The 25001-nt window shown below is 39.1% G+C and overlaps 1 protein-coding gene across 6 annotated transcripts in view; it reads right to left on the reverse strand.

Annotated features, from left to right (window-relative positions):
• MYLK4 (myosin light chain kinase family member 4) overlaps window positions 1-25001 on the reverse strand; it is a 111949-nt gene that overhangs the window by 71981 nt on the left and 14967 nt on the right. For 2 of the 6 annotated variants that reach the window (XM_073224787.1, XM_037010974.2), the window contains exons 1-2: window positions 16007-16205; window positions 14441-14711 (exon numbers count right to left, since the gene is read on the reverse strand). In XM_073224787.1, coding sequence (XP_073080888.1) covers window positions 14441-14711; window positions 16007-16023 — 288 coding nt within the window. In that variant the 5' untranslated portion in view covers window positions 16024-16205. Of the gene's footprint in view, window positions 1-10582; window positions 10887-14440; window positions 14712-16006; window positions 16207-25001 lie in introns of those variants that run through there. The other 4 variants (XM_037010976.2, XM_037010975.2, XM_037010977.2 and 1 more) reach the window with 4 other exon arrangements.

The following is a 25001-nucleotide window of genomic DNA, read 5'->3' on the forward strand; positions in this document are numbered from 1 at the left end:
GTCACTGTATCTGACCCCGCCCACTCACTGAGTGCTCCTTGAAGATTGGTGAAATACATAAATGCCAGACCCTGTGGTCCAGTTTCATATGCCTGTTTTGTCTTCTATTCCCAAAGGACTTAGAGATCCAGCCCTGAAGTTAGAGTTTTAAAGGGCTTGGTGAGGAAAAGAAAGTGGCAGTGAGAGAGGGTGACAGTTACAACAGCTAGCCACACATGATCCTTGCCATACAGCAGTGAGGCCATCAACAGGAAGTCCAGCTGGTGGCCTTGGGGGTGACTCCATTTCTGCATAAACCTAGGTGAGAGTAGAGATGGCCCAAAAAGTGACTGTCTGCAGGCCTAGGCCAGGAAGTCAGCCTGAACCAGCCCACGGCCATACTTGGAGGATTATGGTCCCCAAGAACCACCCTTGAATGTGCCCAGTCTTGTTTTCTTCCTGGTTCATATAATCAGACATTTCAACCTCATCTAAATGATAAGTTTCTAGAGTTAACAGTAACAATAGCATTAATAATGTTCACAACCATTTCTTGAGCATCACTTTGCATCAGGCATTTTACTAAGTGTTTTATGCACAGTTCCTATGTGTTCTGCGCAGCAGCCACATGAAAGCAATATTATTAACCTCATATTTCAAATACCAACTTGGCAAGTTATAGGAATAGACATTGTCCGAAGGTTAATTATGATGGACACCATAAACTCCATGTCTCTGGCCTTGTCCATAGATCTTAGCAGGTATCTGGGCACTCAGGAAGTATTTAATAAGTTCTTTCCACTTGACCCAAGCACAGTAGTACAAGTCCTTGTGTTTCCAGTGCTAGCAGTTCCTATTGAGGCACAAACGTACAGCCAGCATGTGTCTGAGCTGCACCCTGGTCTTAACAGAGCTTGTTGGCCAGCTCTGCAGTGGCCCTGGCGATGTGGCTCTGCGCCAGGCCATGCTGAGTGAACCCTGAAGACTCTGGGGTGTAGGGAGCACGTGGGACCAACATTCTGGGGGGTGAGCTGTGTCTTCTGCCAATGCCACAGGACAAAAAATCCAGACAGTTTTGCAGGAATGGTCAAGGGACTGCCCCGGTGTTTCATTTCTGCTGAGAATGACCTCAAATTGCCGGAAGTTTGGGCTTCACACCACTTACCCTTGGCTTTTCCTTCCAAATATTCTCTCACTCACAGCCTTCCTTGACCCTCTGTCCCCATCCGCTCTCTCAATCTATTTGTGGATATGTTTAGGGCTCATAACACTGCAGTTGGATTTCGTTCAGTTTCTCAAATACATTCAAGGAAGGTTTACTTTATTATAATTATCCAGACAGGGTCAGGTCCTTCGACCTGCTTGCATGTAATGCAAAGTGATTCTCAATTTAACTCTTCTTAAACCTTTGTATTTTTTAAATTATTTCTGATCAGTTGGTTTTATCCTGCACGGAACCTCTTTTGCTACCTCAGGCACATATTATATCTCAACCAAACTGTGGAGAAGCCTTCCTTCTCTCAGAGCCAGGTTTCTGACTACTGGGTATGAGAGAACCAAATTTTTAATCCCACTTCTCATTTTAGTCTTGATGCAACTGATGGAAAAATAGAAGAGTATGATGGAAATGGGGCTATATACATAAAAACTATAGTTTCCACAATTTTCCATGAATTTATAATCCCAGATAACAGGAGACCTCACAGACCAACCAAGCAATAGGAGGTACAACAAACTCAAAAATATCAGTTGGCATTCATGTAGCATTGACTCAGAACAAAAAAAAATCTAATATGTATATATTATCCACCTTATTCTATAGATAAGGAAACTCATGTGGTGATAAGACTAAGTTAATCATAAGAGGTAGGGGTGATGAGTTCTCATCTCATAAAGAAGTCAAATACTTCTAAGTTCAATACATTTGTATGTAGACAAACCCCAGCAATGAGACATGATCATCTTCTTATGTGCCAACTGGCATCTCCTGGCATGAGCAAGTCCAGGGATGGGAGGAAAACAGAACTGGGGAGGAGGCAGGCTGCTTCCTCTGAGCAGTGCCAACCACACTTCTCATGAGCACCTCCTGGAAGGTCATTCACAACAGATTCCCAAGCTCCTCTCCTGCAGATTCTGCTTCAGTAGCTGGGGGCCTGGAGGTCTGTGTATTCACCACGCACCCTATGTGACTCTCATCTTCAGGAGTTTGAGAAATGCTCCCTAGAACAGTGGTTGTCATCCTAGATAAACAAACATCAGAGAGTGGCATAACTTGCCCAAAGTCAAGATCTCTTGCATACTGTGAATGGCAAAGCCCAGACGAGCCCTTGAACTCCAGATAACAGCAGTCTTTCCACTTGACCCTGGGAATTTCTGAACCAAAAGCCACCCAAAAGCAGCAACTATAGAATGCCATGGATTGAGCCACTCCACACCACACATGTTCCTGTTTACCTCCTGGAAAACGCCTGCAGAAGTAACTCAGCTACAAGATAGATTCTCACGGCTTAGTCCTTCACTCAGCACATATGTGGTTTTCAGTTAAACCTCCTACTGCTTTTCCAAGAGTGGACCAAGGAATTTCCATGACACAGCATCTCATCACAGGGCCATCACCTTTCAAACAGGCTATGGACCCATCTCTGAGAGGACCGGTGTGACCTTCACAAGGAAGGCAGGCCGTGCCTGGCACTTCACATGTCATCTTCCCTCGGCATATCTAACAGGCCATAGTATAGTCTTGTATTTTGTCTGCCTGGGAAATCTAATGGAAAGAACTATTATTAGACATATTTATTTTATCAAGGAAAATATGCTCTTAAAATGGTCAAGAAAGAATATTGCCTGGTTCCCAAGGAATAGCTTAGACCCCTAGAGAATATATATATGTATACACACATATATATACACACACATAAATACATATTCTGAATATGTGTGTGTATGTCATGCATACATATATATATATATATATATATATTAGGTAAGCATATATTCACAACTGTGGCAGTAAATGTTTATTTTTCTTTCAGCAGGTTTTTTACAGTAAACTTTGATTAACCCTTTATTTTTCAATTGCAGAAGGTAATGAATATTCTAGTACTTCTCAAACTTAATGTGCACATGAGTCACCCAGGGGGCTTGTTAAAATTCAGGGTCCTGTTCAGTAGGTCTGGATCGATCAAGGTCCCAAGGGATGCTGACACGTCATGGGCCACTCTCTGAGTAATAAGATTCTGGTCTGTGGTGAATGACCATTTTCATCCCACATAAAATAGCAACTGTCAATGACTAGAATATATACAAGAAACAAACAAACAAAGAAAATGCATAAAACATGTATTCAAATGAACTTATTCTTTCTTGGATAAGTAATTACAAAAGGGACTTCAGAATCTATTCGATGCCTCTTGGCTACAGTCATAAACAATTTTACTCCATTTTATTACAACCATGTCAGAGCACAAGTTGATATACAAATTTCAACTTGAGTGAAAGAGGTAGCAGATGGACTTATTCTTCAGAGGGGGACAGAAAGCTCCCGGAACTATGGTGTTCTCTCATTGGGGACACTCTGATCTGCGAGTAAATGAAGAAGGCTGGGGTCTATCAGATCGCACCAACCTCTCAAAACTGACTCTGCCAATCTAGAAATGATGAAAATTTCATCCCAGTACGACCTCTTGGAATTCTTGGGAAAATTGTCCAACACCAATATTGTTCCAAATAGTCTGCTATTTGGAGGTTGGCCCTACTCATTATTTTGTTTCAATATTTGAAATAGGCATATTAATAATTATCCTTATTTTGGCCCCCCGTGAAATGTGAATTACCAGAAGGGACGCCAAAGCCGTCCACACAAAAGCCAATATAAACTGGGGAGGTCAGAATAGAATCACCTGTGGTGGGATATGAGTCTGGCTTTGAAGGACAGGAAGGATTTCAAAAGGCACACAGGAGAGGAATGAGGAAAGGTGTGGTGAAAAGTAAACGAGTGGGAACAAAAATCAAATTTGGGGGTCACATCTCTGTGCCAGGCACCAAGCCATTTGCTAACAGGTAGATTAGCCAATTTACTCCTCCCAATTGTCCGGCAAGGTTGGCATTATTATGGCATTTTGATGGATGAAGGACCGAGACTCAGGTTAAATGACAGTCATGCAGCCGGGTCCCACGGGGCTTTGAATCTGAGTCTCTTTGACACCAAAGTCAACAACTGGCCCTCTCTAACCCACCATTCCCCAAGGCATGGCTATGCCGCCCTGGGAGGTAGGTGTACCTCAGGAAACAGAAGACTAAGTGGTCAAATAAATTTTGAAAGCTCTTAGGATAAACAATAATACTGATAATGTTTCAGATCTGAGTTGCTATCTATTGAAAGCTTGCGCCTGGTTAAAAAAAGTTCCATTGCTGTTTTACCAGGGAGACTTCTCAGAGCCTTTAATATACCAACATGCATAATATACTAACATAAATTTCCAGTATTATGTGTTGGGGAGCAATATCAATAATCCCACATAAAATTATATTGGTCATGCAACACATAATATTAAAATAGAACAAGTGGAAATAGACTGATAGGCTTGAATTATGTCATTATCTTCTAGTGGACAAGCTTAAGAGTTAGACATTATGCCTATGGACTTTCCAACCTTCCCTTTACTGCATTAGAATATACAGCTCTACAATTAACTATGTGTGGCCCTCCGAGCCTGGGAGTCAGGACGGTTCTCAGGGAACAGGGACAGCTTCCCCAGTGGTATGCAACCGCTCAGTAAGTCGAGTCTGGTCATCCACCATTTGAAATACCAAGAGGCAAAGGTTCTAGGCAGGACATCAGTGGAATCTCTCCTGCTGCTTCTGTCACATCAGTGATAATAAGTGTTGTAATTTGAGAGCTTACGCATCTTTGTAAACTGCCCCTTTGACAGGCTTGAACCAGCCATGCATAGCCTGGCTTTCATGGCATAGTAGGTAACACGTCCATATGAATAGTTAGCCTTCTCTCATGTTCTATTAGGCCCATGTTGCTAACTCCTTCTCTATGTTAAATAATATGATCCCACCATCAAGAATTTAGTTAATCTTTTGATTTTCCAAGCCATGTTTCCATTATTATCTCTTAATAGTTAGGCATCTTGAGAGAATTCTGCTGGACTGGATGAAGAGCTTCTCCCCTTCATGAGTCTCTGAAGATAGCTCATCGTATCTGTACACATCCTTAGATGACAGTGGAGAAATACTAACCCATTTTGCCATCATTCCAATAGAAATGCAAAAGAGAGATGTAAGAAACCTTTCAAGGAGCCAGATACGCAATGTGATGTCTGACAGGATGAAGCAGAAGAAGGAAGGGTCAACATCACAGTTCAGAGATCAAGGTCACTAAGGTGAACCAGGTTACCAGGAAACATAGAAGGAAATGCCAGGTGGAAAGACATTAAAGGAGAGAAGTCCTTCAGGAAACTAGATGTGTGGGGCTCACAGTAGGAAAGAGATAAGGCCACAGAGGGTTAGCTGCCATTGATAGTAAAAGCTCAGTTGTGTTTATGAAGCACTTCCTCTGAGTCAAAACATTGGGTAACTGCTTTATACAACAACCCTGTGGGGTTAGCATCATTACCAATGAAATAGGCTCAAAGAGGCTAAATAACATGCTCAGTGTCATAAAGGTAGCAGGAGGCAGAAATGAAATTCAAGCTTGTGGTCTTACACTAAACTGTATTCCACAGCTAAACCGTCTCACATTGAAACTTCTCACCTTAGGTAAAACTGCAAAAATACCAAGAAGTACTATAAAAAGCTAAACAAGATAACATTTGGATTACCTATCTTCCTGATCTATATTTGGTGAAAAGTCAACTCCATTCAATGGTCAAAACTTAGTTGTGATGAATAAAGTACAGAGAATTCAGAAATTTGTGCATTGTATATCCAAAACAATTAAGTATCTTAAAGTATGCTGACAAACTACATCTAGCTTGTAATTTTCCAATGTTACTATATATTTGAAAGGATCATTAGTTTCAGTGTATTCTTTCCTGACTCCTGTACCAGTGAACAGATGACTGGGAACCCAACTGGTTCCAGGCACAGGATGTTGCTTTCAACTATTAGGATTTTATTTTTGGTATCATTTATGTACAATTACATGAGCAAGTTATGGTTACTAGACTCCCCCCATTATCAAGCCCCCACCGCATACCCCATTACAGTCACTGTTCATCAGCGTACTAAGATGCTATAGAATCACTACTTATCTTCTCTGTGTTGTACTGCCTTCCCCGTGCCCCGCCCCCACATTATGTGTGCTAATCGTAATGCCCCCTTTTCCGCCTTCTCCCTCCCTTCCCGCCCACCCTACCCAGTCCCTTTCCCTTTGGTGACTGTTAGGATTAGCCTGAAGCGGTCTGACTTCATTGCCCCACCGCAGTGACCGTTGCACCTTCTGCCCACCGGAGGTCACTGTTGCACAGCGCCAGAGGAGAGCCTCAGCGCTCCAAATAAAAGAAGCTCGACTATTTCCTCCGTCCAGTCTGGCTGTGTTTACAGAAATAGACCAACCAACCAAAATAATAATCAAATGTGAAAATATTTCATGTAATGTGAAGATAATACAAACTTTCCTTAGAAAATTCATCAGAAATGATTTCAAATACTTACTGTTTACTTTAAAAATATATAATTGCAGCTAAATTTTAACAACTAAACCTAATAATGGTGTCCTGAGGCAGTCAAGCTAATCCACTCAGAAAAAGAATCATGGTATATATATATATATATATATATATATATATATATATATATATATATATATAGTTGCATAACTGGGCACCTACAAGATTTAACTAAGTCCATTTTCTGAGGCCAGCTCCCCCATGGCCACCTGAGCCTTCTAACTGGGCTCCATGCTGGGCTCAGATTCCCGGCTCCCAAACAGAGGCCTCGGGGGAATTGTTCATAGAGAAGGAGCCAGAGGCACAGGAAAGTTGAGAAGCAGGATGCCACCAGAAACAGCTGGAGCAAGGCAGGGGGCCAGCGGGTCTGGCTGGTCATCACCTGCTCCAGGCCGGCTGAGCCAGAGCCTCCCCGGTAACTGCCGTGGTGTGTCCAGTGGGAAATGACCACGGGGGAGCCTTGGCTGCCACCATGCGAAGTGCTGCCCACCTGCCGTGCGAAGGAAGCCGGGCGCTGACGAAACACAACACATACCGAGCAACTCAGACGACGCGATGGGAAGACAATGCTCATCTTAGGAAAGGAGAGTCCCTCGCTTTAACAGATTTGGGGCAAGTCCATTTTTTATCTCTTGGACTTTGAGTTCTCCCTTCAAAGAAGGATTTGGTTAGCTGACCTTCAAGATATCTCAAGAGCTATGCTTCTAGGTTTCTCATCTTTTTGTCATGGTCTACGTGATAGAGCACAGGTCTTTAGTGTCCCATTCGTTATGGAAACGACAGAATAACATGTGCTCATCAGCGCCCCCAAGTGGATGAAGCCAGGAGCCATGGATTGTACTGCAGGCTTGTGCTGGTACCCAAAGAACAATCACTTTTACAGTCAGTGGACTAGCAAATTAGACACCTTTCTCTAAGCAAAAGTTCTAAATGAGATTGAAGTGCTGCCTGGGACCCCCAAGAGAACCAGCATTCACCCACATGCAACAGAAAGTGCCAAGCGTTAGTCACACCATGGGACAGCTCCTAAGCAGCAGGGATCACACTCTATGGGTTAATATCCCCGCCCAGTCCTGTGGGTGGACAGCTCTGAAGTTATCCTGCCAGGCAGCAGTCAGCTTGGCAACGCCACCTGTCGGGGCTTCTCTCCTTCCCTGTTTCACAGTCCTCACTCCCACTCCTATTTCCTGAGTCAATATCCAAAACAAGCAGTCTGCATATGTGCTCTTGTCTCAGTTCTGCTTTCTGATGGGACCTCGTGGGTGACAGTAAGGAGGACATGGGTCAGGCACATAAAAAGCACCAAATAAACTTATCATTGTTTTTCCATTTATCTGCTAACTAGAGAAAAAGACTTTAGATCTCCTCTACACTGCTGTCTGCTTACCACCAGTTTCCCTGATCCGCGCCACTGTCACTACATGGTGGGCAGAAATGAGAAATAGAGTTGACAGTGCCAAATGGCCCAGGAAAAAACCTAGAAATAGCAATGCTGTCCAGGCATCCAGAGGCTGACTTGGGATTACTTCATTGCTAAGGATTTAGAGTGATTTTTAGGTTGTTAGCTAACAAAATCATTTAGAAGATTTAGATGTATGCGCGTTATTGTGTACTAGAAAATCTAGAATAAGCATATGCTCTAGAATAAAACATGATTTCACTCTATTATTGCTTTTGCTAAAATTTTCTTTAATGATTTGACATGTGAAAATATTAATAGAAGTAAAAGTAGCATGTAGATATAGTAGAAGTATTAAGGTGGTATGTGGAAAAAAAATGAAGTCTGGGAAACACTATGGAAAAATGTGCTTTTTACAAAAATAATATTTTAGGTAAGTAGACAAGGACATAGCTGGGTCAATTGTATTTAAGAATTGTGTCATCAGGTGTGTTAAGCATTTTTTTAGGAATACAGATTTGGTTTGTGATATTTATGGGTTTTACTATATTGCTTTAACTTTTAGAGAGAGAAAATAAGGTATTTTTCTCATATTACACCAAGTGGCATAAAACTATTATAAATTCTGAGAACTGGATAAGACACAACTATAAATATGACTTATCTGTGCGTTTAGTTCAGGACACCAGAACTTTACATGGGCAGATATCTACACCCAGTACACTGCAAAAACCTTTCAATTATTCTATGTCCTGAATGGAGACAGATCACAGTAGTATCACAAATAAGATTCTCTCATGTCCCTATACAAGACAGTTCCTAAAACTGTTGGGTTTGTAGAAGTTTCTAAGACAGTAAGTTGCCCACATTTCTAAATAATCATTAACAGTGGGGAAAGGCTATAAAATATGTTGTAAAATCTGATATAAGAGACATTTTCTTTACAGTGAAAAAGCTGCAAAAACTTTTAAACATCCACACCCACAACACTCCTAACTAGCCCATATCTTGCTGGGCTTTTCACTGGGAAATGCTATGGACACTACATTCTCACAGCCTGGGTGAATAACTCATTCTTTTCCATATGTACAAGAAAAGCCCTGATAATATTTCCCATAGGAAATTTAACAGCCAAAAATGATTAATGTCTGGACAACAGTGACCAAGTCTGAAAACGCAGACCTAACCACGATGTTAGGTCAGACCTAAAGAGACTCGTAATGCTTTATGATGTCTTACTTTACAAAAAAGTCTGTTCCTGTCTATCCATCTTTCTCTCATCTCTTTTACCCTGTCCTAAGCTAAAGTAGATCAGATGAAAAACATTTCAAGGTCTGGCAATTCCCCTGAAAGTGAATCTAATGGTCCCAGAAATACCTCTTGTGTCAGGGTCCCCTGGAAAGCCTCAGGCCATTATCAAAGCATGACTCCCAGAGCTTTCCAATCCTCTAACCACCAAAATGCTGAGTTGATGGTTCCTTGTTGAACAAGACATAAAGAAGACATTTTTATACAAACATAGGGATTTATTGTCCAACTCCCCTGGAGAAATCTCTTTTAACTGTAAATAATGCGATCTCAATGGGAGTAATATCACCCCAAGAATATAAAAACTGATTCTTTAGGAGGGATGAAAAAAATCTTACTTTTTACTTTTAAAGCCCAGATATACCTATAATACATAAACAGGTACACAATATAACTGTGGTATTAAGATTGTACTCGGGGAAAAAAGCCTCAAGTCTGGGGAAGCGAGTTGATGATAAAGAAAAAAAGGTGAGCAAGACCTCTGTAAATCCACTTCCTGTAGGGACAAAGGCTCAGGCTGTTTTCTATAACATATTCTAAACTGTTTCAGAATCTTCTAAATATGGTTTTAAAAACAATTTATCCTATGCTAAAATTGATGAAAGAATGAAATATGTGGAAAGCTACTTTCCCAGATACAAGTACCTCTCTTGGGAAGTGCTAAATCCACAGAATCTGAATTATTTCTCTTCTTTTGGATTTCTGCTAATTTCCTAACTGAATTCCATTCCTGGAATAGCTACAGTATCATGTGAAAGGCATTGTCAGGCAACACTACAAAGGGAAAAGCATAGAAGGCTGTGCTAGATAACTTTCTCAGAAGAGGAAATTATCCTTCAGATACTGTTTTTGCCACAGACTTCTTAATACTGGGAAAAGAAGTTTTACTTTTGTGTTATTTTATTTTCATGATGAAGTCATATAAGAAAGTAGAAGAATGAAGAGATGTTGACATTGTTTTTATCTCTCACAAACAAAAATAGATTGCCAACCTTAATATGTACCAGGAATGGCTGCTTCAAAGTTCCCTGAAAGTTGCTGCAAGTGTTTGAAGCATTGAAATGTGCCACATGCCACTATTATTACCCCTACTCTGCCTAAGGCAAGGATTAAGACAGGGCATGCATTCCATCTCCTTTGGCAAGCACCACTCTCTGGCTGGAAACATTCAAACAGAAGAGCAAAATGAATCTGTTTTAGTTAAAAATGATGTTACTACCTGTGTGTCCTCAAGAGCAGGAGCCTGTCTGTGACCTCCCCGTGTCATCACGGACTGGAGCACACGCCACAGTAAGAAAGACGAGATAAGGCACACACTACCTACAATCCATATGTCTTTTCTTCTAAGTGATAAATCCATTCTCTGGGAGAAGCTGTAGAAGTCATTTAGCTTATGAGCTCCTTCCTGCCCCCAGTCCAGCACAAGCACGTTTCCAAGCACGTGCTTGCTACGAGCTAGGATCTGAGGAGCAAGCGTTGCTGGGTTGCAGCAAAGGGTTCTTGCAGGGTCTGGCTACAGATGTGCCCAGTTACACAATCAACAGATAATCTGCCTCTTTAAAAGGAAAAATATGATGGTCTGAAACAGGTGCAGGGCAGAGAGAGACCTGCTGGTGACAAGTGACACCCACATGAAGGCACTTGTCCCCAGTTCAAGGGCAATTAACACTACAGAAACTGGCATCTGTTGGGCCACTGCCAGGAAGCTGTCTCCTAGCCTTATCGGTGAGGAGCAAGGAGACAGAGGTGGGGAAATGTGACTCTAAAAATCACAAACCCTCCACCCTCAGCTATGCTATTTTGAGATCTAAGTTATAATTGTTACGAACACTACTGATAGCCCAATTCCACGGTTGTTTAGGAAACACCACCCACCACCTGTAGTCAAAATAGTGAGCGCCACACTCGGCTCCAACCCACCCTATCCTATCCACATCCTGCTAATAAATATTTTGCTTTGTTTGGTCTTTGGAGCATTTGTACCAGGCATTTAAACATTGCAGGCGCTGTGAGGGCCCACTCCACTAGGACCATCCTTATTTCCTAGCCCACAGCTTTCCTTTTCTCCCCTGGTTGGGACCATGCCTTTTGGGTAGACGCTAGGTAACCAGGGGTGTGCAGGAAGGTGGGGGGAAACCAAAGAGCAGGGAGGCTGGCAGAGACAGCCCTGGGCCCGCAGAGCAGAGAGATGTACAGTGAACGGGCACAGGAATACAGAGTCAAATGGGGGACCAGAACTCCAGGGATCTGAGAGCATTACCTGGCTCTGTAGTCTTTCATTAAGCGAATTGTTAATGAAATATGAAAGAAATTCAGCAGGGGGCTATTTATATAGGTAATAGAGAACTAACAAAAGAAGAAAGCCTGGGTTTGATTGTGTAAGAGTGATACTGATTATAATTCTGAGTTAACGATATTTACACAGCAGCTATTAAGCTCATCACTCATATGTGCCAGGTTAATTTTTTAAAGTTTTACTTGATTTCAACACCATATTATGTAGGCTTCAATCTGGTTTATTATGGCATATCCACTGAAAGCTTTTTTCTACACTATTTAAGTGATATTGAACACCCTTTAGAATATAATAGAATGAAAAAAGTCATTAGAAAACAGAAAAAGGGGAAGTAGAAAAATAAAAGGAACAAAATATAGTAAAAAGAGGATATGTGGTATTTAATAAATTCACCAAAAGATAAAGTAGAAGAAAAGAAAATAGTTAAAAATTAAGTGAAACAGAAAAACATGGCTAAGAACAGGAAAAGAAAAAAATAATCTGAACTTTTCAAATTATGAGAACAAACATAACTTGTTAAATTGTTAGATAATGTTTCCCTGTTGGGTGAGTAAAGACTCTTCTAGAAGAAACTGCCCTTCGGGCCTTCAAAACAAGGCTTCCACATTGTTAGTGTCTGAAATTCAGAGTGAATTCTTCCCAGTGTTCCTCAGTGCGGGTTTCTATGATTAGCCATGTTAATCTTTTCCAAGAGAGAAGGGGTAAAAGAGAAAGGTGAGTAAGTAGAGAAAAGTATGGCCAGTATTTTTTTTTATATTTCCTGGAGAGAAAAGACTGGTATCATAAAGATTTACTGTGGCCCCAGCAGAAGACAGAGACATGTCTCTCAGCTCTGTGTACATACCTGAAGACATCTGAGCTGCCAGCTCTCTCCACCACCTACTGCCAAGGCCTGCTGGCTACTCTGGCACCCACGCCAGACAAGCCAGGACCCCCAGCACAGTGGCCTTGGCAGCCCCCGACTGGAGCAGAGCTCTGTGCCTCCTCGTCACGCGCCCAGGGCAAGAGGGACAGACAGGGAAATTTATTGCTGACTTCCCTGGGCGCTTTGCCATTTACAAAGAAACTGAATGGCACCCGTTGGGCTACTAGTCATTTCTGCCACCTTCTGCACAGCATCTACTCCAAGACCAAGGCTGGGAGGCGCAGGTTACATGGGGCATATCAGACTAATTGCAAAGACGGTTCCTTTAGGGTTTCTGCGGAGCAACATTCTCAGTCTTTCCCTCAAAAATGGCCTAAATTATTTAGCTAACAAATCATTTGATTTCTAACATTTTGGAGCAGTTTATCACAAAAACGATTCTTCCTAAAAATGTTTATGTTTCTGCTTAGCACCATCTCACTCTTTAAAGATGTTGCTACTTATAAAAATTATATCACAGAGAAAACAAATACTGGAAAAATAATCAAAATCATATCAACTATTACAGGTAGTGGGTCATTTCAAAGTTATCCAAGAAGACTTCTCATCTTCCCTGTCCTACAGAAATTAGTAACCAGATAAAAGAAATCCTTCTGTTGTTTGTATCCTAAACACCCCTAAAGAAGAAGTCTTTCATATCTGACTTAAATTTTGCCTTGTGAAAATTTCTTCTTTGTGTATCTAGAAAAAGATACAAACTCAGAGGAAAAGTGGAGGTCTCAAAACACCTAAGTTTCCATGCAATTCATTTCTTCTCTCCGGCAGATCTTCTTTCCTGTTCACTCACAACAGAAGGACTCCTCTGCCCACATACCCAACATCTCTACCTCTTTGGCTTCATCCGAAGTGCACTTCCTTTATGAACCGCGTTTCTCAGAACAGTAGCTGGACAAAGAGGGAAATTTCCCAAACTTGCTCTGATTATTAAAAACAGTGATCGCTAGCCTTCAACCAGAATGCAGAGTTCACTTAAATAGATTCGTCTGTCCTGCAAAAATGTATGATGTCTACTACCTGTCAGTTACCAGGAAAGCAACTAAGAAATCAAGGTTGAGGGACCCGAGGGGGGCGTTCTCTGACGAAGGAGACAAGCACATTCAAAACAACCACACATGTTAGAACACAGGCCTGGGCAAAATGCTGGGAGGCCATGCTGGGCAGGGAGCTGCACTGCCCCGTGGCCAGGGGCCAGGGAGGCTGTTGCTGGCTCGCACTCACTGAATGCTTTCCATGGCGACAGACCCTGCTAGGTGCTTCAGGAGTGTTGTCCCAGCCATCATCCCCCTGTTCAGAGGAAGTAGCCCCTTGGCTGAGTAACTTGCCAAAAATCAAGCAGCCAGAATCGGGCTCAGGGCCTTCTTTTGAACAAATGAGGGCACAGGAGGGCCATCAGGCAAGGCTTACCTGTCCTGTCAACAGCTCTGCTATGAGGGTCTCAAGGTCTTGAGGAAATGGGGCGCTCCTTCTGCAGAGCATTTGTGTCCTCCACAGTGCTTCTCTGAATTTCATCCCCAAATCCATCCTTTTAAGTGATTCTTTTTAAGATATGTGTGTGTCTGTAAGTTTGTTTTCATGACTTTTAAACCACTAGCCACAGTATGGAGTAGCCTGCCAGTAGAGATGCATATTCAAAAGCCTTCTAATTACTTACCAAACCCAGTTATATAATTACAACACATGGTCTTCAGTGAAACAAAATGGAAGTTTGCTTATTCATCAACGTTCGTAAATTCTGCACACCAGTGACAAAATAGAATTTAAAGAGAGTCTAATAAATGGCTACATTTATTGATCATGTAAGAAAAAGATAAAGTAGAACTGATACATTTTAGGACACTAAATTAGCACATAATTACCTCATTCTCTCCAGATCTTGAATCCTGTTCACTAGAACTTTCTTCCAGAAAACATTCCACTTTCTCAACCTTTTCCATGCACTGTAAAAAGGCCATTTTCTCCAGCCGGTTACTATTGTAACACGTGCTGATTTCTTCCAGCCTCTTCACTTTTAGCATCTTGGTGGTGAGTATGAGTAAGTCACGGTCCGGAGTGTGTTTTTCATCCTCCTCTGCCTCGGATTTGTAAATCAAGATGCAGTCGTGACTTTTGAGTGTGCCTTTCTCTTGACTGTAAGGAAAGGAGACAAAGTTCTCATCACCTACTCACTCATTTGACTTTTTTGGAGAGTGACCAGGGGGAATGTTGAAGTCTCTCCTATTTAAACTGGATAGAGGGTACAAAATTAGGAAGAGAGATGTTAATATTAATATTGAAATTCAAATGCTGGAACTTGGAAAGGAAAAATGGTGTTTTTCCCCCAGTTTTTCCTACAAAAGCAAACAGTACGAAACAAGCTTCAGTTTCACTGGGCAATTAGATAGATATTTCCCTCATTGCATAAAATAAGGTTGATATCAAGTAGCCAGTTTAAATATAGAATATAAAGTTTCTTTGGATTTAACTGGGATTGTAGGTTTTGCTCCTCCAATGAAAGGGCTCCCTGTGTAATGGGGTCTCTCATGCTTCCCCTGGGAATTTTGCCCCCCTTTGGGGAGCAGACGCCACCAAATGAACCATTTCCAGAGCTCTTCTCTGCCAGCTCCTTCAAATGTTTGCTGTTAATTTTTTTAAAGAAATTTGTTTCCTTACAGCTCACTCCTGTCAATGAGATATTTAGAAACCTTTCTTTGCATCTTCAGTAACAGCGGGGTACCAAGTTCAAATCCTCATGCTTTCTTTGAAATACTTCTTAAGACTGACTAATATGCATAATACTGTTCTGATGCTAGAGATCTACACATAGATATGTATCTATACATCACTTGATTATCTGGGGTTGGGGGAGACAGATTTGAATTTGTGTCAGGTTCACAAAGCCAACTCCTAACACTCCCTGATGGAGATTTTCTGAAGATTGCTTCTTACACCTTTTTGTCAATTATCTCCATAAAACTCCATCTTTCATTTGCTCAACTCCTATAGTAAAATGATACCATGAGTCCCAAATTAGTTAAAATTCAATACTTCATAAAATTATACTTAGCACCATAAAGATCTTATATTCAGACACATTAAAATGTACAAGGTATCAGCCAGAGCTCTATAAGATCCATTATGATCATTATTAGCATTCTTTCAAATGAGAAAAAAATCATAAGATAGATGCATAGCTATTTCTAAGGCAAGCTATGACTAAAATATACTGTGTAATTATAGATGGTACTTAAGTTGGATCAGGAAGCCACATAAAAATTAACAGATTAAAACAAAAGCATAGGTCAAAGATATAATAATTTTGCAAAGAAATATTAAATGTTAAGCTCTACTTGGAGTTGGGTACAACTGGTTATTTAAGGCAACACATAAAGAAGGAGAAAGAGGTTTGAGAGGTTCTAACATTTTTTTTAAACAGATTTAATTACCATTTATAGGAGGACATCCTAGGGTTTGGACCACTCCAAGTGTAGAGTATAAGTTCCGGCAGAGAAAGGGAAGTTTTGCAGAGTTCAGAATGACAGCACAGTTCTCTGATAAAACTCTTTGCTCTCAGTCAGTGTAAGTCTTCTGAAAAGACAAGTGTCCTCTATGAAAGGAAGTATCCTCTCTCTCTAATGCCACTTTGAGCCCCTATTTAAATTAACATGGTCCTTGATCTCATGTTGCTCAGCTGTTTCCTTCTTAGTCTTATGGGGAAGATATTAATTTTAGACATCAGGCTTTTCAGGGCCAATGGCTCCATTTCAAAGGTCAGGTAAGGAAAGGATGAACTGGGAACAGTGGATGAAATATCACCTTCACTTTTTCTTCTTTTCAGTGTGGCAATCCTCTCAGAATTCACAAGCTACATTTGTCTTTGGCAATCAAATGCCCAGCGTTCCTGCCCTTTTAGACTTGTGATTATTTAACTGCTCATTCCCAGTGGGGAGAACTCTGAGTTGGAACCCACAGACACCTTTGCTTATTCTTCTCAGACTTTGAACATACCCAGCTAGAATATAAGAAGTCTTCTAAAAGCACTTAGCAAGTTTTAATTTTCTCAGGCCTTAAAATTATTTGCAGTATCTTCAGCTGTTTATAGCTGTAGGGAAAGGCCAAACATACACATGTCCACAGGGCTGCAAAGAACGGGAATGAATTTTCATAAACTCTTCTTACAAACAACACCATGACATCCCCACTGGTTTTCTGTGACAGGCAAAGAAAAGAGAATCTAGCAAACGACCCACCTGCCTGATTCTAGCAGTCTAGGGCTTTCTTACCTTTCAAAAACAGGGTGTGTGTGTGTGTGTGTGTGTGTGTGTGTGTTTTATTCTTAATTCAAATCAGTGTATTCTGTATCAAGTAAAAATACATGTTTCTATTTTGAGTAGCACATAAAGAATTATAGCAAAGTGTTTAAAAAGCAGAACTTTGACTATTTTTCTAGGATTAGAGAACTGTTCTTCAGGCAGAGTAAGTAAAAAAATTATGTATTTGTTAAAGTAAATTATTTAATAAGTTTGTTATGAAAAGACTGAACCGATTTGAGGTTACCAATTTTTCTTAGAATAATGAAACACTGAAAAAATAGCAAATCCTCCCCACAAAGGAAATACCATGTACGGCCCCCTGCTATTGTGACTGGACTGTCCACCCAGACTGTCCAGATGACAGAATCAGAATTTCCATTCCTTCAGCTCCAGCAAACCAGCCATAGGCTCCAATGAGCCAGAACCAGCAGAATCTGCTCCTTTGCTTTGTTTTTCCCTCAATTAATTTTTTATATTAGAGTAGTTTTAAATCTACAGGGACGGTAAAAAGTGAAAAGATGGCACAGAGAGTTTCCTCCTGCTCTGAACCCAACTTCACTTATTTTTAAAACATTACATTGATATGGTCCACTTGTCACAATTAAAAAACCAATGCTGATACATTGTTAGTAACTAAACTCCACACTTTATTCAAATTTTACGAGTTTTTCCCTAATGCCCTTTCCTATGTCAGAATCCCATCCAGGACTTTATATTCTATTTAAAGCCACTGGGATTGGTGATGGATTATATGTGGGGGTGAAAGAAAGATGGTAGACAAGTAAGACTTCCCAAACCTTTTCCTGAGCCCTTGAAGGAGGGCGTTGTCATTAGTTGAGATGGAGAGGCCTGAGAGGAACAGGTTTTGGGGGGAAAGTCAGGAACTCAGTGCTTGACAGGTCCGTGCAACATTCAAGTTGAATAGGCTGTGAGACAGAAATTTGGACTTTAGGGAAGAGGTCCAGTGGGAGATATAAATGTGTGACTCACCACATAGAGATAGTTCCAGGCACATTAATACTACTCAATAATAAAAAGGAATGAAGTACTGATCTCCCTTATAACTTGGGTAAACAAAAACATTGTGCCCAGTTGACAAAAGTGTTAAGTGAAAAAGTCAGAAACAAAGACCACGTACTGCATAGTTCCACTTGAATGAAATATCGGGAAAAGGTAGATCTATAAATCATGGAATGTAGATTACTGGTTGCCTGGAGCTGAGATTAGGAATAGGGACTAAGTGAAACAAATCACATGAGGGTAATGGAAATGTTTAAGAAATTGTCCTGTGGGGATGAGACTGCAACTTATGTTTCCTAAGCCATTGCTGAATTGTACACTTAAGATTAGGTGAGTTTTATGATATGCAAATTATATTTCAATAAAGTAAGAAAAAAAACCCTAGTAATGCAATTAATAAAAAGTGAACCTGTTAAAAGAAGGAAAAAAAAATTCCTGAACAGTTTGTGGCCAACTGTTCCAGGTAACCAAGACTGGGAACCAAGGAGACATAAATTATGCCCCACACTTGAAGGGTCACCAGAGGCCAAAGAAAAGGGAGAGGAAGTGGTGAGAGGGAAAGAGTTAGGACTCTCACTCTCTTTTTTCCTGCCATGAATGCCACATAGTATATGACTTTGGAATTAATAGAAAAATGAGTGGTAATTTAAAACTAATTTCTGTGCCCGATTTCCTGCTCAGAGATAGGATACTTCAGCAAGAAGGATAGTGATACGGCGGAATGTCCAGACTTGTTTACAACCCAGTTTGATATTAGACCCTTGTAATTTCCAAGTGATGGTGAGTAAGTAGCTAAATTTTGTGTAATAAAAAGTGAAAGTAAAATAAGAAGGTTTAAAAAACTAGATTAAAAATACAGATGGGGCCATTTAAAACCAATGTCCTTCAGAAATACTAAGTCTTTTAGTTCATTACTTCTATGATGGTTGCGCAATTTGTTCATTTAATAATATCCTTATTTACTTTCTTGTAAAATGTAAATACATGTCACTGAGTTAATGCCTTGTTTAGAAAACAACACATATGATATTTAATAGAAACAAAGTACATTTGCAGATATTACTCATAAATTCATAAATTTCCAAAGCTCATGACTTTCATATAATTTTTGTAAATATTTTTTCTTTTTTCTGATTTTTTTAAAACGTAATATCTCCCCAGAATTTGCATGAAACATACAATGAATATCCATATACCCTTTATGTAGATTCATTAAATGTTAACATTTTCCATATTTGCTGTCTCTCTCTCTCTTTTCTGAAAGTTATAGAGCTCATGAAATTTTATACTTAGGTACATTAGCACGTCTCCTGAGACATAGACAGTTTCACATGAACAGGATCCAATCAAAAATAACATAACACCATGTCTTTTTAGGCCCTTTTTATTTAGTCGGGGAACAATCACCTAGTCTTCTTTAACCTTTCATGACATTGATATTTTTGGAGACTCAAGACCAATTTCTTCATAAAATGTCTCTCAACTTGAATTGCCTGATTATTTCTCTTTGTTTGGAAACAGGTAAACCTTGGGCATGAAAAAAACCACATAAGTGATATTTTATATCCCTCAGAATGTCACAATTGGTGGCTTTTCCTGCCCAATTTCTAGAACTTGCCATTTCTCACAGGAGCCCTGGTTCCTTTCAGGAAGAATAGTTTAGAAGTTAAGACCAGAGCATAGGGAGTATTATTTGCTACTGGGATGTCATTGCTTCTAGTCCTTTCAGTGGGCAGAGCTGGGAAACACAACTTTTTTAAAATCATGAGTTCTCATATTTCTAATTCCAACCCAACACCATAGGATTCCTTCTGTCCCTTCCCCTACTCCATATATGTGTATCCTTCCCAGAAATTCTTTATGCCTGAAAATGAAGGAACAAAATAAAATGCTTGCTACAAGGTAAAATTCATGCAACTTTTCTATCTACTCTAAACAATAGAGGAAATCCTTGAGTGTTCATGCCCAATTTTTCAAAATTTCACTCTATAGCATGAACCATCACTTTTTTAGATTTTAGAATTGGAGAAAGGGTATTTTTATGTTTATGTTCTTGGGAATGTTTTTCTACCTTTGAAATTGGAAGTGAATTTCAGGAGCTAGAAGAAGCTTATGATAGTAACAAGGCACAAGGCATGAAATTACAGAAGTGCAAAGCCCAAGTCATGCTCTTCTGAACAAATGTTGGCCTGCTTTTCCCAAGCGGGTAAGGTTCAGGACAGAAATTTTCCATAGGGAAAAATACTGAAGTAGAGAAGGTGCCAGTGGCTGATGGGGAGATGGGTGAAAGTTTCACATACTCTCAGGGATATGCTATTTCCTATTAAAGAAATAGGAATTTCTATAATTGCTATAAAAGTTGTATTTCCAGGTAAAAAAATAAATTTGACTATTATATAAGGGTTCATGATAAGTTCTTAGGTTTTATCCTTTCAAAAGTACTGAAATGTTTTGGCATAAAATGGTAAAATGGTAAAATGGTATTATAAGTCCCAGCTCTTGTATGGGAAACATTTTCAGTGTAAATGAAGCCTGGGAGGGCATCGAGTGATGGACACTCTCATCTGCTTCTGATTGGAATGTAAAGTTGCTCTAATCTTTATGGAAGGCAATCTGGCCATGCCCTTTAACCCCACAACTGAGTTTCAAACAATTTTGCCCCAAAGAAATAGAGTTGTACACAAAATATTATCTTTGAAGTTATCCATGATGACATTATTTATTGTATCTAAAATAAGCTGATTGAATAGATACCATATAAGAAAGCATATTATGCTTCCATTAAGTCATGTGTAGAATATTTAACAGTATAAGAAAAAAATGGTGGTAGTGGAGTGAAAGAGCTGATAGAATAGTATATGCAGTTAAGATCCCAATTTTGACTACAAAAAATTATTCTATCAATAGATACTCAGATGATAATACACATAGATATATATAATTAGAAAAACAGATGAGGTTGCTATGTCAAATATTAACAATGGTTATCTCTAGAGTAGGAATGGGAATTATGTTTCGTGCTTTTCCAGAGTTACCAATTTTTATAAGATAAACATTCATTTCCTTTTTAATTTGAAAAATTACCATTAAAATAAATTTATAAGCCCCATAATAAAAAGACTAGCCTAGTGTGGAAAACATGGGCCTTGAAAACAAATAGCTTAGGCTTGCTTTTGAGATTTACTAGCTGTGTAAACTCAGAACAGTTGCTCAGTTTTTTCACCTATTAAATGAAGATTATGACATCTTCCTTATGGGGTCATTGAGATAAAATAAGTGAGATTAAAAATGGCTGATGCATTAGGACTTAATAAATCACAGCCTTTAAGATTATCATTGGTAATATTGTTGATGTTGATGTTACCAAATCTCATAAAAAATAAGATATTATCAGATGAAAAATACAGAGCCTAAATTCTGAGAAAAAATATTCCCAAGCATTTCAGTTTTCTCAAGCCATAGTGCAAGATCACTTACTGTTATTCTAAGTCAGAGCCTTACCAACCTATGGCTGCAAAATGAGGTCACATTAATTTAAAATATGTTTTTTCTTTCATTGGAGTATATACATATAGAAAATACACAAAACTGAAAGTACGGTTTATGAAAGAATTATAAATATCCATAAAGCCACCACTAGAACTAGAATATTGCCAGCACCCCAAAATTCCATTCTTCTGTGTTCCCCCTTGAACTAACCACTAAGCTGACTTTTTTTCTAATAATTTTCTGTATTTTCTTTCCAGTTTTACTGGAAAGACTCTAAATATATAGCTTTATTTTGCTGGTTTGGGATTTCTATGTCTGTGTATTTAAACTATTTGTAATATTTTGTCTTTTGTTCAGTTAAAATTGACTTTGTCTAGTTCATCACATTATTGTGGATCTTTGTTAGTTTCCATTATTATGCAATATGCATCATATAAATATTACAAAATTGATGCATATATCCTATTATTGATGGACATTTTGGCTACTTCCAACTTGGGATTTGTGTGAACATTATTGTATATTCATGATGTACATTTCAGTACCAATATAGACCCTCACCAGCACTGTAAAAATGTTGTTGCTCCAAATCTTTAACAATACTTTTTTACTAATCTAGTAGATGTGTAATAATCTATCATTCTTTAAATTTAAATTACATTCCTTTGATTCCTAAAGGATTGAGTTTTTATATATATGTCCTTTGGTTGTCTTTTTTTAAGTACAGGATGAAGTTCTTTGCTCATTTTTTATTAAATTTTCTATCATTATTCTTATTTCTATGTAGGAGTTTTTAATATATTTCATTAGTATTGATTAAATTTAATTACTTTTTGATAATTTTAATCTTATAAATACAGGCTTGATAGTGATGTGTATTGCAAATGCTTTCTCCCTAGAACACCTTATAAGTTAAGAAAAAGAAATAAGGCCATTTAGTATTGGAAGGAAAGAAACCCAAGAAGTCAATAACCACAGACGCAGTATAGAAATAGAAAAAAGGCATCCATTTCACCCTTAAGATCAACGTTTGCCCTAAGATTTGTGTGGATTCCCATAATCATATTAAGAGTATTCCCTTTTATTCCTAGTTTCCTAAGAGTTCTTAATTCACGAATGAATGTTATATTTTATTAAATGGTTTTTTTTTGCATCTTTTGAATTGATTGCATGCTTTTCTACTTTAATCCAATAATGTGAATTACATGATTGACCTTCTAGTGTAAAATCAACCTTGTGTCTCTGGAATAACTCAACTTGTTATTATGTATTATCCTAATCACATATTTCTGGATGAGGTTTGTAAAAAAAATTTTTTTAGAATTTTTACATCTAATGGTTATTAAGACTAGTCCACAATTTCCCTTTTTCAAAAAGTCATTGGGTTTTCAGCCTTCCTTCTATTAAAATACATGCATTTAAGGCTATAAATTTCTCTCTAAATATTGTCTCACTCACACCTTACAAGTTTTTATATGTCATATTCCTGTATCATTTAACTCAAAATATTATTTTTCCATTTTGAACTTCTTTGTTGTTACCCAGAATGTGTTTCTTCCTCTAGGAAGGATCTCCTTCTCCTTCCGCCAAACCCTCGGAGCATTTCTCAGAAGCCCAGGACCTAACAAATTTGTGGCTTGAAGGTCCACCCAGGCGACTGCAAAACCAGCAGTCATAGCCAGCCCAGCAGGGCTGAGCCCCCAGGCACGCCGCCCAGAGACAGGCACTGGGGCATTTTTGCCTCCCTGCTGTTGCTCAGGGCCAAGGAACCCTCCCCACAGTCTCCCAGGAGTCGCCGCGGTAGATGAATTTACTTCTGGTTTACCTTGGTCAGGGTGCTACTCTTTTGGGTGCCAGCTTAGTGGAGGAAGGTCTATTAGATGCCTCAGCATGGGTACACTACTGTGGTCACCCTTGCCCCATGAAGCCACCCACATCCAAGCCCAAGTTTGGCAGAATTGGCACAATCCCTTGGGTCAAAAGGAACAAAGTGCTCAGCTCTCTCTTGCCTCTTTGGATTAGAATTTCCTTGAATTTCTGCCTGGCAGTTCCTTACTATTTTATCAAGTCTTTGATACTTTTAAGAGGATTTTTTAAATATTTAATTCAGCATTTCTAGTTGTTTTCACCAGGGGTGCTGATCTGAATTGGCCAGCTGCCATTTTCAGAAATGGAAACATTTCACATTAATTTTTTGTAACTTAGATAAAATTTGCTTACAGTGGAGAGCACAGGTCTTAAGTATTATACAGTTCTCTGGGTTTTGAGAAATGTGTGCACCCAATTAACCACCATCCAATTGTGCCCCCTTTCAGCCAAATCCCCCATTCTCAGAGACAACCACCCTTTTTATTTCTAACACCTTCATTGCCTAAGCCTTGCTATTCTTGAACTTTCTATCATGGAATTGGAGCTTGTGGTCTTTTGGGTCTGACCTCTTCTACTCAACATAATATTTATGAGAATCATAATAGTAGTTCATTCTACTACAATCTAGTATTTCAGTGAATGAATAGACCATGGTTGTTTATCCCTTTGCCTACAGATTGACTTTGTTTCCAGCTTTTTGGGTTTTGGGTGTGGCTTTTTGGGTTCTTTTGTTTATTTTTTGCTATTATAAATGAAGCTTCTACAGGCATTCTTCTACAAGTCTTTTTTGTAAATATGTTTTCATTTCTTTTGCCTAAATACCTAGGAGTACAATTGCCAAGTCATAGGGTAGTACATGTTTAATTCCATAAGAAACCAGCAAGTTTTTCATTGTAGCATGTTATGGTTCCAGCAGCAATGAACCAGCAATGTATGAGAATTCCAGTTGTTCTACCACCCTCACCAACATTTGGTATTGTTGGACATTTTAATTTCAGTCATTTTCATGGGCATGAAATGGGATATCTCATTGTGTTTTTTAAAATCAACCTTTGATATAAAATTTATGTAAACTGCACCCATTTTAAGGGTACAGTTTGATGAGTTTTGATAAATGTATGCACCTATATACCCATCTCCTCAATCAACATGTACATTTCTATCACTAGCCCCCCCACATCCCTCATATCCTGTCACTATCAATAATCCCCACCCCACCCCACCCCAGATAGCCATTGATATGATTTCCATCATTACAGATTAGTTTTGCCTGGTCTAGAATTCACATAACTAGAATCATACAATATATACTTTTCTTGTGTCTGTCTTCTTTTATTCAGCATAGTGTTTCTAAGATTTATCTATCTTGTGTGCATTGGTAGTTTATTTTTATTGAATGTAATTTTTACTGAGTAGAACTCCAAAATTTGTTATTCCATTCATCTGTTAATGAGCATTTGGAGTGTTTCCATTTAGGGGCTATTATGAATAAAGCTGCTATAACCATTTACATACAAGTCATTTTGTAGACATGTTTTCATTTCTCTTGAGTTTCATTTCTCCCCAGGAGCAGAATTGCTGGGTCATATGGCAAGTGTGTGTTTCATTTTTTTGAGAAAACTGCCAAATAATTTTCCCAAATGGCTGTACTGTTTTATACTCTCATAAGATGCATGGGAATTTTGATTGTTCGTTGTCTTTACCAACAGCAACATTTGGGTGAAGGTTTTACTTCACCAAAAGCAACATT

This window comes from Manis javanica, chromosome 16 (genome assembly GCF_040802235.1).
Source record: "Manis javanica isolate MJ-LG chromosome 16, MJ_LKY, whole genome shotgun sequence".
NCBI lineage: Eukaryota > Metazoa > Chordata > Mammalia > Pholidota > Manidae > Manis > Manis javanica.